Here is a 15,245-nt window from a genome sequence, read left to right as displayed (position 1 = left end):
ATGATTCAAATTTCCGACCTTCACGGGGAAGCTCTAATATCCTCTGCTGCTTTAAGAATTATAGTGCTGTTTGCTCTAAGATTACAAATAGCCCACATGTTTACATACAACGGACACTTTTACTGTTGCAGCTCTCATTTAACTTCTTTAAATATCCCATGATGTCATGCTTCTGAGCTCACTTTGCATCTTTCAGCCTCTGTTCAACAGCTAGTTTCAACCAGTTGATGCTGCCAGAGGTAAAGCAAACCACAGTCATCCAGCACCAAACCCACACCGCCAGTTTACAATGCACACTTCCTGAGCTGACATCACTATGACATCATCAGGGTTACTTTTTCAAACTCAGAAGTACTCCTCATGAAGACCAAACTGAACTGCATCTGCAAAATCAGAGACTAAAGTGACTTACAAATAATTTGTAGTCACACTTGCATGAGACATTTTTATCCTCCTAAAAACTAAAGAAAACCAAAGACAGCTGAAGATTTAGTGTCATGCACAGCTGCTTTTGACTTAGATAATTTAGGAGAGTTAACTATGTTAACTTTTTCCAAATGTGCAGCAGTTTTAGGGAAAACATCACCTGGAGGAGCATATTTCCTAAAATGTCAAAGCACTCTTTTACAGGGTTCCTACAGCTTAAGGACAGTTAGATTTAAGACTTTTTAAGAATTTTTTAATGCCACTTAAAATGAAATTTAGAAACAGAAACAATTGAGAGAAAAAAAAGAACCAACATTAATAAAAGATTAGGCACAATTTTGGGTCAAGTTAAAAGTAAGATGAATGCTGGAAAATGTAAAACTTTCTCATGAAAGACACGATAAACAGATTAATAATTATTTTGAGATTTTACAATGCATTGTCAAAAAAAATATCCATCATAACCCTTTTTCCATTTTTTGTGACTTGTGCAACATTGATTTTAGACATTTTTATACCAATTTATCTATAAATTAATGAATTTAATGCATTTAAGACTTTTTAAGGACCTGCTGGAACCCTTCTTGCAAAAAAGCATAGGTAGCCAAAACAAATTGTTTGAAAATCTGAAAAATTAAACTTAAACACAGATTTCCTGCACTATGAGCATCAACATAACAAAAAAACTACAGTCGACTCAACTGCCTCTATTTTGGTTTTAGAGGGAGACAGAAATAGCACGCAATAGTGTGCCGTGCCTGAATGAACTGGCCTCTCAACAGATCTCACACTCACTAAAGTATTAATGGTGTGTTGAGAAATGAGTGTGCGAGCGGCTGCAGTACGACAAGACTGTAAATGAGCCTGTTGGAGTGTGTGCGCTGCAGGGTAAAAAAAGTGTGTGAGCCAGAGTGTTGACAGAGGGAGTGCAGTTGAAGGCTTGTGCGTGCCCATGTGGAGGAGGTTTGGGGTTATATTTAGCAAGGTGGCCCATCAAAAGGGCCGAGGTTAACCCTTCGCCGGCAAACTAAGAGGAGGAGAAGTTTAAGACTTCTCTGTGTGAACTCTCTAAAAAGGAGAAAATCCAAAAGATTCAGTTACAATCAAAGAGTCACTCCAGAAATTTCTTCCAGCCAGACTGTCTGTATCTCAGATGCAGGGGGTAAAGAGCACAGCCTGTGAGCGCCTGGTCATTTAGTCATCTGTATAACTACCATGTTGCTGCTAACAAGAGTCTGCAGCTCTGCCAGCAGCTCCATGAAGCTGTACTTAAGCTGCAATCCACTGCGAGTCAGAAGTCGATAATTCCGTATCGGTATTCCCGACTTCCGCTCTAAATGCATCTCAGTGCATCTGCTCAGGAAAACAAAACAAACACAAACAGCGTACAAACAGATGTTTGTAGGTCAAGTCGGAGGCCATTGTATTCTGAGTTATGAGTACAGTGCAGCACCAGACGCAGCTTAGCTTTGACCTAAATCCCGATATCAGCGTGCTGACTTTCTCACAATGACTGCTAACATGCTGATGTTTGGCAAGTAGGATGTATAGACTGTAAAAAAAATAATGGATGTAGCTAATGTGACGTCACCCATTGGTTTATGGACTTCCATTTTGGATCCTCGACTTCAACATATCAGCTGTCAGCATCATGTTTTTTGGAGCCTAAATGACCATATTTGGACGAAAGGCTTGATCTGTGGAGGAGCGAGCGGTGGATCTACTGGGGCCACGTTTAGACAAGAACGACCCAACTAAAAACGAAAAAGTCTTTCCTTTGCATTGAAAAAAATCTGCATTCATATGATAGCATTGTGAAGACAATCCCCAATTACACAGATCCCCAAAACCACTGAAAACGCTGAAGTATGCATGCCAGGCCAGAAGTTGGCAGTGTAACTTTGTCATGACACACCATAGAAAAGTACAGCCGTACGAGGTTAAATCAGAAACGGGGAATGGAAAAGTGGGAGGTTTAAATGATGAGTCAGAGACTGAGTCGGGGAGATTTTGGGGGTGTTTTTGCAGTTATGTTTGTCAGTTTTGAGTTGGCTCCTCTGTTTCACGCTGTTCTTACAGACAGCTGTGGACATGGAGGCAGCTGCACAGAGGAAGAGAGGCTCTTGTACTCTTAGAAATAGTGAATTTACAGCTCACAGCAACTTAGCGCAGTATATTTTCTGTCTTTTGTCTCTAATATTGCACATTTCTGATCCATCATCAGCTCAGTTTGCTTGTTTTCTATAATACAAAAATGTCCCTGCCAGGCTGAATGTCCTGCTGAAACCCTTAAAACGCTGAAATTCGTTATGAAAAAAAGGAACGAGAAGTCTAATCTTTGAACTTAACAGAAAATCTAAATCAAATGACATAATTCTGAGTTGGGTACAGCCCTAATACATCTGAAACACAACATCCAAAAAACCAGGTGGATATTACCATCTTATTTACTTATTATTTTCGATATTTTCTTTTGATGACGGCGTAAACACTGTTACATTAACCATCAGAAACTTGCTGCAAGAAAAGGTTTTGCCGGACCATCACCACCAAGACTTGCTTTAACACATCTTGTAATTTAACTGTCCATCCTTAAAACAGCTGAGACAAACAACCACTCTTCAACTTGTTGATATGAATAATCCCATAATTGAAACAATCTGGTTAAAATTGCAGTGGGGGCTGCAGCTGAGAAGCCAATAACAGAGTCAACAGGAATCAAAAACACTTATTCCCTAAAAATACAGTTATTGTCATGAGGAGGGCTGCAATACACATAAACAGCCATTTATCCAGGGTGGAGGTTATGAGCGCGGAGGGACGCATTCAGAAATAAACATTTGCCGTTTTGTTTCTTAAGTTAAAGAAGGTGCATGTGACCTTAACAGAGCCCCTTTAATTATCTGCTGCACAGTATGAAGCTCACTGTATCTGCAGTCAGTGTGATCGTATTAGTAAGACTTCAGTCCAAATGTCAAGACAAACTCTGACCGATGACCACGTGTACGAGCCTGCACAAGGTCAAAGTCATTCTGTACGCAAATAAAATGAAAATGCAAAGCAGAGTCCAACAGTTTCTTCTCTGTCCGATGATGCAAATCAGCAGGGTGGGACGAGGACGGAGAATACAACCCCTCAGGGGGGGAAACAAAGCAGTACACCATCTGAAATTTAAACCCAAGAAACGTGTCTACTGTTGTAAAGCACTGTCCTACAAAAATGGGAATAACATCTATACAAAGTGCTGAGAATGAGGGTAATAAGAGCTGAAAAGTTAGGAGCAGGAGATCAGTCTCAGCTTCTGTTTACTATCAGGTATGCTCAAGTGTTATGGGAGTCTTTGTAAGAGAGAAAGGGATGATGGGGAACGATACACAAGAGAAGGTGACGAACTGGCCTCCAGCTGTGAGCACGTTTATAACAGTGACCTCATCCGTGACTAAAAACTGCAAAACAAACACTGTCATGAGGTGCAGGAGGCCACAGCACCTGTTTTATCTGCGTACCCTGATGTTAATCTGTGCTTAATTAGCCACATTAAAGATATATAATGCAGGATTTACACTCATTATGACCCACTAAAAGTGTGAGGCAGTGCATTTCTCTACAGGGATTCTGCCCTGTGACTGCTTTTTCTTTTTTTTTCTTATTTCCTGAGTTTGGGAAGTTCATAAGTGTGAACCCCAAAAATGCTCAGGCGAGGTGGGGGTTTTATTAAAGGTTAGGTATTAGCAAGAGATCATCAGCAAAACACCTAACAAGAGTTAATCTGTGGTTGGCTTTCACTTTTGCCACCATATACATTCGAATTTGGGCAAACTGTTGCAATGCTGTTGACAGCACACTGATGGCCTCATGGGAAATGTAGTTAAAAGTTAACAAAACAATTGCTTTACCTTTGTAAAAATGTTGAGCTGCTCCAGTTTTACTGTTGGGCTGCGACTAGTGATTAATGTCAATATCAATTCATCGTACGTCATTACGTCTGTCTGTCCTGGAAGAGGGATCCCTCCTCGGTCACTCTTCCTCAGGTTTCTACCATTTTTTCCCCGTTATGGGGTTTCTTTTTGGGGAGTTATTCCTGAGACAACATGAAGGTCAAAGGGCAGAGTGATGTCATATGCAGTAAAGCCCTCTGAGGCAAACTGTGTTTTGCGATAATGGGCTTTGTAAATAAAATTGAATTGAATTGAATTACTATTTGAGAAAAACAAAGCAGAGCAGCGAAAAAACCAGGGCTTTCATCTCATTTATGGTTCAATGCTATAACACCAAATGCCAAAATCAATATATAAATTACAAAAAAAATGTTGCAGAATAATTAACCAGCTGTTTCAGCTCTAATTTTGTCATCAACTACGGTAGAAAAGACACTGATGACTAAAGGACAGCAGAGTAGATGCTAACATAAGTGGCGCTCCAAACAACGAGGGTTAAATATTCTTCTTTTTCTTATTCCTGATGCACATATATGGTCTGGTGGCCGTACATGAAATGCTGAAGGTGTTTTTTTTCTGTCAGATTTATGTAGTCTCTGCTGTAGCGAAGTCCACATACAGGACGTACAGAGAGTGCAGAGATGAAGAGATGCAAGACAGGAAATGGTCCGTCAGTCAAAAGGAAGAGAATTGCATCAGTGCATGATTTGTTTTCCCATTACAGTCTGTAACACACATCACATTCAGCCAAGGGAAAGACAACAAATGCACTGCAAGGTAAATCAGTATTTACTGTGATAAAACCTGCAGCCTGTGAGCAGACTTTAAGACCAAGAGTACAGTCAAAGTTACCACCAGAGCCATGACAAAGTTATTAAGCCTCAGAGCGTGCCGTGTCAGCCATATCAGATGCAGTGCACGGCCGTCATAAAACATGTAGAGTGCGGCATGCAAATAATATTAAAATGAGCCGCAACATTGCACATGAAGCTGGGGTAATTATTCCCGAGCAGTTGGACAGAAAGACAGAAAAACAGAAAGCAAAGTGAAAACTGTGACCCGGATTGCCATCAGGAAAAGGCAGAAATGCAAAGAGTGGAAAAGAGAAAGGAAATTACTGCCAGGGAACAAAGTGGAACAATGGAGAGACAGTCTGACCGGGAGCCTGTGAGCAGACTTTAAGACCAAGAGTACAGTCAAAGTTACCACCAGAGCCATGACAAAGTTATTAAGCCTCAGAGCGTGCCGTGTCAGCCATATCAGATGCAGTGCACGGCCGTCATAAAACATGTAGAGTGCGGCATGCAAATAATATTAAAATGAGCCGCAACATTGCACATGAAGCTGGGGTAATTATTCCCGAGCAGTTGGACAGAAAGACAGAAAAACAGAAAGCAAAGTGAAAACTGTGACCCGGATTGCCATCAGGAAAAGGCAGAAATGCAAAGAGTGGAAAAGAGAAAGGAAATTACTGCCAGGGAACAAAGTGGAACAATGGAGAGACAGTCTGAACGAGGAAGCTTGAACTCTAACAAGCCACGAGCCGGGCAAAAATTACACACACACACACACACACACACACACACACACACACACACACACACACACACACACACACAAGCACCCAGATTACACCAGTCTAGTCAGGCTCGAATGTTGATGCAGGAAGACGACACACACCAAATGTTCCTTCTAAACTCTGCAGCTCTGTCAGATAAAAAACTTCCACAATTCTGCGAAAGAAAACTGTCTCACCAAAAGGTCCATTTAGTAGATGGAGCTTTCAGTCGTATCCTATGACTTTCAGCAGCAGATGGGAGTTTGTCTAGTTGTCATGAAATTGTAGATCATGTGATGTGAGGAAAAAGCCCACAGCAGCTACTAAATGGACTTTGTGGTGAGACCGTTTTCACGACTGATGTACAAAAATGAACCTCATCATTAACACTGAGCAGAAGTCCTTAAAATGCAAAGAAGAAAAGTGGAGCTTTGATCATTGACAATTTAATGCAACCCCCCCCCCCAAGAACGTCCCAACTAAAAACTGAAAGCCAACGAAGCATGAAGCCAAAAAAGTCAATTTGCTGCGTACAAAATTACACGGCTGATTAGAGCTGCTTCTGCACTGTGTGACCCATAAAGCAGGCGTTTTAAATAACACCACCAGCTACTTCCGGTTTAGCGCTCTGCTAACTTGGGGATGGGGATGCCAAATGGACCAAATGGATCCAATTCTGATAGTGAAACGAGTAATTTTGTGATGGTTGTGGCTCTCTAAAAAAATATATCCACTGATTTACATACACCTCTTTCTCAATGTAAATCTATGCGAAACAGTATTTTTGTTCCTCGTGGCATCAGTTGAAACATATTTCAAACAAACATATTTCCACTGATTTGCAACTGCAAAAATTGGCTTCAAAGTGCAGCACATTTCATGGGGACCTGTCAAAACTCTTGAAGTGCTGAGAAAAGATAGAAATTTTAAGTCCTACAATAATGTGATTCGATCAAAAGCTCCAGAAAAGCAACTAAATGGTCTTTGTGCTGAGATCATTTTCTCTAATGCTGTTCAAAAACAAACTTTTAACTTCAGTTTTAACACAAACATAAAAGAAATCCTTCAAGTGCAAAGAAAAACTGAAAATCTGAACGTCTACAACTCCGTGCAAACTTGTGATGTGATCGAAAGCTCCAGAGCAGCTAATAAATGGACCTTATGAACTGTATTTTTCTGTGAGATAATAATGTTTAATGCCTACTGTCTGAGAAATAGTTCTGCATCTGAGAAAATGTTTTTAAATGTCTAGTATTTCTCAGTAAACGCTGCTGGATTTTTTCTCAGCACTTTCTTGGCAAACTACCTGCTGACAAAGATCACGTGAAATGATTTAAAGCTCCAGAACAGCTGCTAAATGGGCCTCGAAGTGATGAGACTTTTTTTCTTCAACTGTTTTCAAGGTCGAGAATAAACGTCTAACCTCAGCTTTCAAAGCAGACACGAACATGAAATTACTCAAGTGCAAAGAAAAAAAGGAAATATGAGCATAAACGTTTCCACGAAAGCAGGGAGATAATGTATATGCTAATGAAGAAAGCCAAGTAAACATCCAACTGCTGAGGACGACCACGTGATACAATAAAAAGCTTCACAACAACGGCTGTATGGGCTTTGTGGTGACACACTGCTGTCTCCAAGAAGAATAAACATCAAGAATAAACTTCTAACCTCAAATTTAAAGCTGAAACAGATACGAAATTCTTCAAGTGCAAAAGAAAAACAGGGCATATACATTTCCACGAAAGCAGAGTAAAGATCCCAAAACTAACCGACATCACGTGACATGAGCTTACGCTGCAGAGCACTTAATTCATGGTCCCTCTGAACCCCAAATCATGTTTCATATTGCCTAAAAAATGCTTTAACATATAAGAAAATAATAGTATTTTGAATTTTTTAGCTGTAATTCTCAGTAAATATTTCTCAATATTTTTCTGAGCATTTTCTTGACAAACTACCAGCAAATGGAGATTATGTGACGATAAAACGCTCCAGAACGGCGGCTGAATGAGCCTCAAAGCGGTGAGACTTTTTTTCTTTACATGCTGTCCATAATAACCCTCTAACCTCAACTTTAAAGCCAACATGAACATTAAATCCCTGAAATGCAAAACATTTCCGCAGAGTAAACATCCATCTGCAGATGATCACGTGATACAACAGAAAGCTTTAAAACAATTGCTGGGCTTTGTGGTGACACTTTTATTTATTACTGTCTCCAAAGTCAAGAATAAACATAGAGAATAAACTTCTAACCTCAAATTTAAAGCCGAAACAGACATGAAATTCCTCAAGTGCAAAAGAAAAAATGGAAATATGAACGTATACATTTCCACAAAAACAGAGAAAACATCCATCGGCTAATGAAGATCACGTGATGTGATCTAGAGCTCAAGAGCAGTTAATTATTGGACCTTATGAACCCCAAATTTTTTTGGGGAATATCATGATTCATTTGAGAAAATGTATTTTTGAATTTCTTTCAGCTGTATTTCTCCTCTCAGAGCATTTTCTTGGCGAACTACCTGCTCACAGGTCACATGATATGATTTAAAGCTCCAGAACAGCTGCTAAATGAGCCTAAAAGCGGTGAGACTGGTTTTTTTCTTTAACTGCTGTCAATAATAAACCTCTAACCTCAACTTTAAAGCCAACATGAACATGAAATTCCTCAAGAGCATAGAGAGAAAAAAGAAATATGAGCATATACATTTCCACGAAAGCCAACGTGCATCTGCTGAGGACGATCACATGATCGAAAGCGTCAGAACAAGTGCTGCATGGGCTCTGCAGTGAGATTTTTCATCGCTGCTTTGTCCAAAATCGAGAATAAATATCAAGAACAAACTTCTAACCTCGATTTTAAAGCCGTCACGGACAAGAAATCCCTCAAGTGCAACGAAAAAGATGATATGAGCATATCCATTTCCACAGCAGAGTAAACATCCATCTGCTGATGAAGATCACATGATAGAAAGCTCCAGAACTACTAAATAGACCCTGTAATGAGAATTTTCTTTCGTGTTATTTCCAACGTCGAGAATAAACTTCTAACCTCAACTGTCAAGTCGACACTGACAAGAAATTCCTCAAGTGCAAAGAGAAAAAAAGAGCATATATAATCACACGAAAGCGGGATTATCACACATCTGCAGATGAAGATCACATGATATGACAGAAAGCTCCAGAACAGCGACTGAATGGACGCTGTGGTAAGACTGACAACTTGACAGTGTCATTAACCCTTTAAAACCTGGAAGGACATCAGTTTTTTGTGAGCAATTTGACAGATGTCTCACAAATTGAAAAAAAAAGGAAGAAAAAAGAGGGAAAAAAATAACGTGAATTATAGATGAATGATAGAGATTATTAGAAGGTAGTAAAAATATAGAAATAAATGTCAGGAAAACTACATTCACGTTCACCAATTAATATTATAATAAAGGGGTCGGATTAAATAAGTTTATGAGTCATCCCACTCCTTTTCTCACATGTACATTGGGGCAATTGTGGAAAGCATTTATTGTCTTTTTTCTTTGTTTTGTTATTCGTGTTTTTTCTGCTCTTTTGTTGTTTTTTTTACATGTTCAAAGTAAAGGCATCAATTATTTAGTTATTATTATTATTGTTGTACTTATTTTTAACTATTATCTTTATTTATATATTATTTTCTCGAGGTTTTTGTTTGTTTTTTACTGTTTTTTTCTTTTCTTTTTATGTTAATTTTCTTATATCTCATAACTTGTACCTTCTTCCCATGTTTCTGAAAGAAATAAAGCCAATTTGCTCAGATTTCAAAGGGTTAACCTGCAGCAATAGATGATATCAATAATAGTCATCCCAGAAACTAAACCAACCAAAGCTCATTGAAAAAGTCGCTGATTTAAGCCAGAGCGCCATGTGACCTGCTACATATGTCCTCCTTTTATGATGACGGACACTTTAACATCCTAATAGTTGATCAAAAGAGTTCGAGCTGAGGTTTCTCGTCTGTGTTTTTGTTTTTCGGTGGTGAACAGAGACCAGACAAGACATCTGGTCCCAGATTAGACCAGTGTGTTTAAGACAGGCTTAAGACTCCGGTGGCCTGGAACACTGAAGGGTTCCAGACTCAACCAATTAAGGCTGCTAAACTTTAACTCCGCGCTTACTTCACTTACTGTACGAACCCATGAAGTGCCAGCTATGCATGAATCACACATGTAAAGCCTACGAGACGGGACACTAACTTCATCTTTCTGGGTGTAGATCTTAAAGTTAAACTCATTGTATGTAGTACACAGCACGCACCACCACTTACACAGGTACCTATACTGTCATATTACATCGTATACCCCAGTAGCGTTACCAACAAGTTGCAATAATGTTTAAAAAACAACATTTTAATCTAATGCTCAAAGAACGTTTCTAGGATATTTATCATTTCAAATAATGTTCCTTTAAGGTTAAATGCTAACTATGACATAACGTTATAACTGCAGCATTATGGGGATGTTGAGAGCTGATGGATCATACAATGTTCTTTCTATAAAACGTTCCCACAATGTTACATGAGAACAAAGGAAGAACGTTTTCAAAGCCACATTCAGAACATGTTATTGAGGCCTGAGATTACAGACCATATTTTTGATGGAAATGAAGTGTGGTTTTATTACCCTACCTTTAAGAAGAACGTTTTAAGAAGTAAAAGAAAACTTCTAAACTTTACGAAAACATTGCATTGGTCGCATTGTACCGTTCTCAGAACATTTTTAGGACCAAACATTGCTAGCTGGGTATGAAATTTTACATGCCACCCAAACCTATTGGGACATTTAAATGGGTATTAAAAGGAGGTATATTTCTATGATTGGGGTCAAATTATGGAGTGATACAAGTATAAGTTTAAAAATGTGTAATTCACTTTTGGTTTTTAAAAGAATGGTTTGTAAAGCATTTTTGAAGGTTACAAGTGTGAATGAGTTTTTGTTGTTTTTCTTTCGTACTGAAGGGTAGTTTAAAGATCATCATACATACATCATACACTGTTGTTTTTATTTATACTGACTATACTGTTTGTATTTAGTGTATTATGACTGAATAATATACTACCACTAAATTTAAATACACAATAATATTGTATCGTGGCCTAAGTATCGTGATAGTATCGTATCGGGAAGCCTCTGATGATTCCCACCTCTTGTTTTCGGACCAAAACAAACCATTTAAACATGCCTGCTTGGGGATATAATAATTTGTTGCACTCCCAGGAAAGTCTAAATATTAAAAATTTCCCTTTGATGTGAATTATGAGCTGGGAAAAACAAAGGAGAGGGGAAAAACACACAATAAATAGTGATTTACAAGAGCTAATATCTATCATCTGAGTGTTCGCTGAGCTGCACGAACCCTTCATCACCAGAGGAACTTCAGATCAGAGTGTACTGTCCTCCTTTAACTAAAATACCTCCAGCTGGGATAATTGCTCAGGTCAGTTGCCAAATCCAGCTATTAACTTTGATGACTGGAGGGAAGGGGGGGCATTAAACAAAGATCTGGTGCCTGAGGATCAAAGTCAGCCCCCTTTCCTATCTGAGTGCACACAGTGAGTTACACAAAATCACAGAACAAAGGTGACTCATTTTAAGATGCTGACTTTTACAGCAGCTTGGTGCAAATATGGAAAAGGGTGATCAATAAGAGTTTTGGTTTTTTTTTTTACTTACTGAGACGTAATCTGAGACCAAGCCAGCTCCTCGGGGGCGATTTGTGCAGGACTGAATTCATGCTCCACTTGTTTGGCACCATCTATGCGTGCAGAAAAAACCCCTCTGCACCGACACCAGCTCCGTCTGTCGATGTGTGTTGCAATGTTAATCACCCAGCGTTGTTTAATTAGCAGTCTTCATATGGCATTTTCTTCCCATTTCTGCCCTCCTCTGAAACAGCCTCTGCTAACCGGTTTAGGATCTGTCTGTGGCGATCACAAAGCCGCACATCACCGTGAATGCACGGGGGGAAAAAACACGCAGAAAAAAATGCATCCACGAAAAGTTGACCGCTGGCTGCAAGTTTGGAGTCCGTGCTGAGCTGTAAATAACCTGTTGCTGGCTGCACACATGCGAAAAAGAAATCCTCGACGTCCAAATGTTTGTTCGTGGAGCTCGCTCGGTGCAGATATTGGATCCAAAAACAGCCAAAAAACCTCCTTCAGTGGTTTTAAAGAAGCAAATCCACGGATAAACTTCTTTGTATTAACTTTACACGCCGTGCTGCAGAAGTTGAACGCATTTTGTCCGCTGTTTCGTCTCACCGTCCTCTCTGATCCACCATCAGGTCTCCATTCATTCAGAGAACCTGATCCACAAAGACTCGACGCAGTTCGTCTCTGCGGGGACGCCACGTGGCCGCTGGAGGCGCCAGAGAGACATTCAGCACACAGACCAGAGTCCATTCATTTTCTGAACGATTTAATCCAAAAAAACATCCAGATGTCTGTCAGCCCATATCTGAAAAACAGACAAAAAGAGACAATATTTTAGAGAGAATGACCATTATTATCCAGTGATCGCATAAGTAAAGTACATTATGTTTTTTATATTTTTAACTTACGCACTAGTTATAAACACTGCATTGTAGCATAAGGTGCAGTTTTATATTTTACACATTTTACACACTGAGCACATTATCCATATTATAATTTAAATATTCACTTACTAGTGCTAATTGTCTATTGCTGTATTTCTTTACATTTATATTTTTACACACTTATATACTCAACATATTATGGTTAATTATTTTTTTTAAATATTCAGATAGTTACATACTAGTGATAGTTGCTAAGCTAATTGCTTACTATCACTGAATTTCTGCATTTATATTTGAATAATAATAATTATTATGATTCTTATTATTATTATTACTATTATGTAATGAACCACAATTTCCGTCAGGGATCAATAAAGAATATTTCTGATTCTGACATTTACTCAATAACTTATTACTCTGATTTGAGTATTTCCAGTTTCTGCTCCTTCATATTTCTACGAAATGACAATTCAAAGGCAAATATTGTCCTTTTTTCTCCACTGAAGTTATTTGATAACTTCAGCTATTTTGCAGATTCAGATTAATAATACTGAATATAATATAACAAATAAATTATGGTGTGTTATATGTAAGGATGAAACTGGGAATTTCTTTTTTATGAACAAACTCTATTTTTTTATTTTTTTTTAAATGCACTCTGGCACCTTACGTACCCTTGAAAACTATATTGTGATTTTTGTTGCCTATATATTTAGATTTGGGGCTATTAATAAAACATTTGGGGCTGAATCCTCGGACACCAAAGACGAATGACGCATCTGTTTCACCGGGACATTCACTGGCCAAGCAGCAGATAAGATACATTATTTTAACCAGCTGTAACAGTTAAGTGATGTAACTAAACATGAAAGCGTCAATAATTCAATATAAAATACAACACTACATTATAATGAAATTAGCCATTCTTCATCATGAGTAGGTTTTACCCTTGGTAGCCTACTGTAGTATGTTTTTATGCCAACACTTTTATTGTAGTAACAATTTGAATGTAGTTCTTGAACATGTAATTAAGTATTTATACACTGAAAGGCAACTTTGCATTTTTGACTACTAATGATTTTGTCGCTTGAGATGACGACTATCAGATTTTAGCTGGAACTAGCTAATGTAAGTTAATACTGAGGTCTTAAACTTTGTGAGTTGGTTGAAAGCTGTGTCCAGCTGCTGTTGAACAGTTTCCAGCTGATTTGTTTAAGACTACAAATATGCACATGATGACTACACATGCCCCAAAGCTAAAACAGAGGATAAAATGACTCAGGTGAACAGTCAGCATCCTGACCGGCCCATGATCTCTGCAGAAGATGGAAATTTAGTAGATAAGTTAGCTCCAGTAAAGTATTATATTTTGTTTTACATGTGATTCAAATGCTATTTATTCTATATTGTTGGAATAATTTAGACGCTTTGTATAACAGTAATGTTATTTATTCTATGATATTGGAATGATATGGGCGCTCAGTATAACAAGAACAACAACAACATCAATAATAATAATGTTATATATTTTATAATATTGGAATGAAATGGGGGGCTTTGTATACTATTAATGTTATTTATTCTATAATACTGAAATGATTTAGATGCTTTGCATAATAATAATGTTTTTTATTGGAATGATTTGGAAGTGTAGTATAGAAATAAAATATCTGCACAAGCAAAAATGTGGATTTATGTTTCAGTGTTCACATTTTGAAACACTTTTTTTTTTACAAGAGAAAGGGGTTTATGGATGAGGAGTAACCACTGAGTTTGACAAACGTAACATTATCTCGGGCAACTTTGGATTGAGTTGCTGCAGTGTTAATTTCCTCAGAACAAATTACGAGCAGGACAGAGTCGCTACCATTGCTTAAAATTCTGATATACTCTTGGCTCTTGTGTTTCTGTCCAAGACAGGTATTTTTCTTACCCTGTGAATAAAAGTAGGCCTAAGCTAGTTAGCTTATGACATTCCCCTTGCCTTTAAAATAAAGCTTTATGGTAATAGGTTGAAATTTTGGGAGTATGTATTACTTTCAGGGCCTTTACATGGGTGAGTCTGACTTTATTACCTGATTAGGCCACAACTTGAAAAGGCCTGTGCCACAAAATCTAGTCTGAGGGTCTTTATTAAAGTCAGAAAATCAGATTACTATACAAGAACAACTGAGGTTGTATACAATACACAAAAATGGGAGAAATGGCGGGTTAAAAGAGCCTGAGCAGATCAATATCTGTCCATAGGACCCTCACGGCATTTCATTATTTTTGTGGTTTCAAAAAATCCATCCATAGCATGAGAACATTTTCTGCTAATTTTGGGGAGTTTCATGTTTTTTTTTAAGTAAACAGGGGGTTTGAGCATTTATAATTGTTGTAATTATTTGATGCACGTAGTGTATATTTCTTATTTTTATGCTTATTTCTATTTATGTGTGTTGTCCTCAATACTTTTCATGGCTTTAAATGCTTTAAATGCATCATCTAACAATTTTAAATATAGCACATGAAACAGACAACACAACAGACAAGCTGGGAAACATTTGGTACCTTTTCTATAAAAAATGTATTTATCTAAGTAGCTGCAAGTTAATTTTCTTACAATCTATTAATCAACTTATTCACATTTTGTGCAGTATTCGGACTAAAGCTCGAGCTCTATTTGACGTATATATGTGCTTTTAGGTAACAACAGCGAAATTAAACATACTACTGACTGAAAAGCAGCAGCTTCAAATAAATCTTTAAAA

The 15,245-nt window shown here is 38.0% G+C and overlaps 1 protein-coding gene across 1 annotated transcript in view; it reads right to left on the bottom strand.

Moving 5' to 3' along the window:
- Positions 1–12,206, bottom strand: part of plekhg5b (pleckstrin homology domain containing, family G (with RhoGef domain) member 5b) — a 95,968-nt gene extending 83,762 nt beyond the window's left edge. Inside the window, exon 1 of the mRNA XM_042491260.1 lies at positions 11,631–12,206. Within this exon, the coding sequence (XP_042347194.1) occupies positions 11,631–11,712 (82 nt within the window). The 5' untranslated portion in view covers positions 11,713–12,206. The remainder of the gene's footprint in view (positions 1–11,630) is intronic.
- Positions 12,207–15,245: the final 3,039 nt, after the last annotated feature.

The sequence above is a fragment of the Plectropomus leopardus genome, chromosome 8 (genome assembly GCF_008729295.1).
Source record: "Plectropomus leopardus isolate mb chromosome 8, YSFRI_Pleo_2.0, whole genome shotgun sequence".
Lineage (NCBI taxonomy): Eukaryota > Metazoa > Chordata > Actinopteri > Perciformes > Serranidae > Plectropomus > Plectropomus leopardus.
The sequence above is the reverse complement of the archived record's forward strand: the minus strand, read 5'-3'. Positions and strand labels throughout refer to the sequence as shown.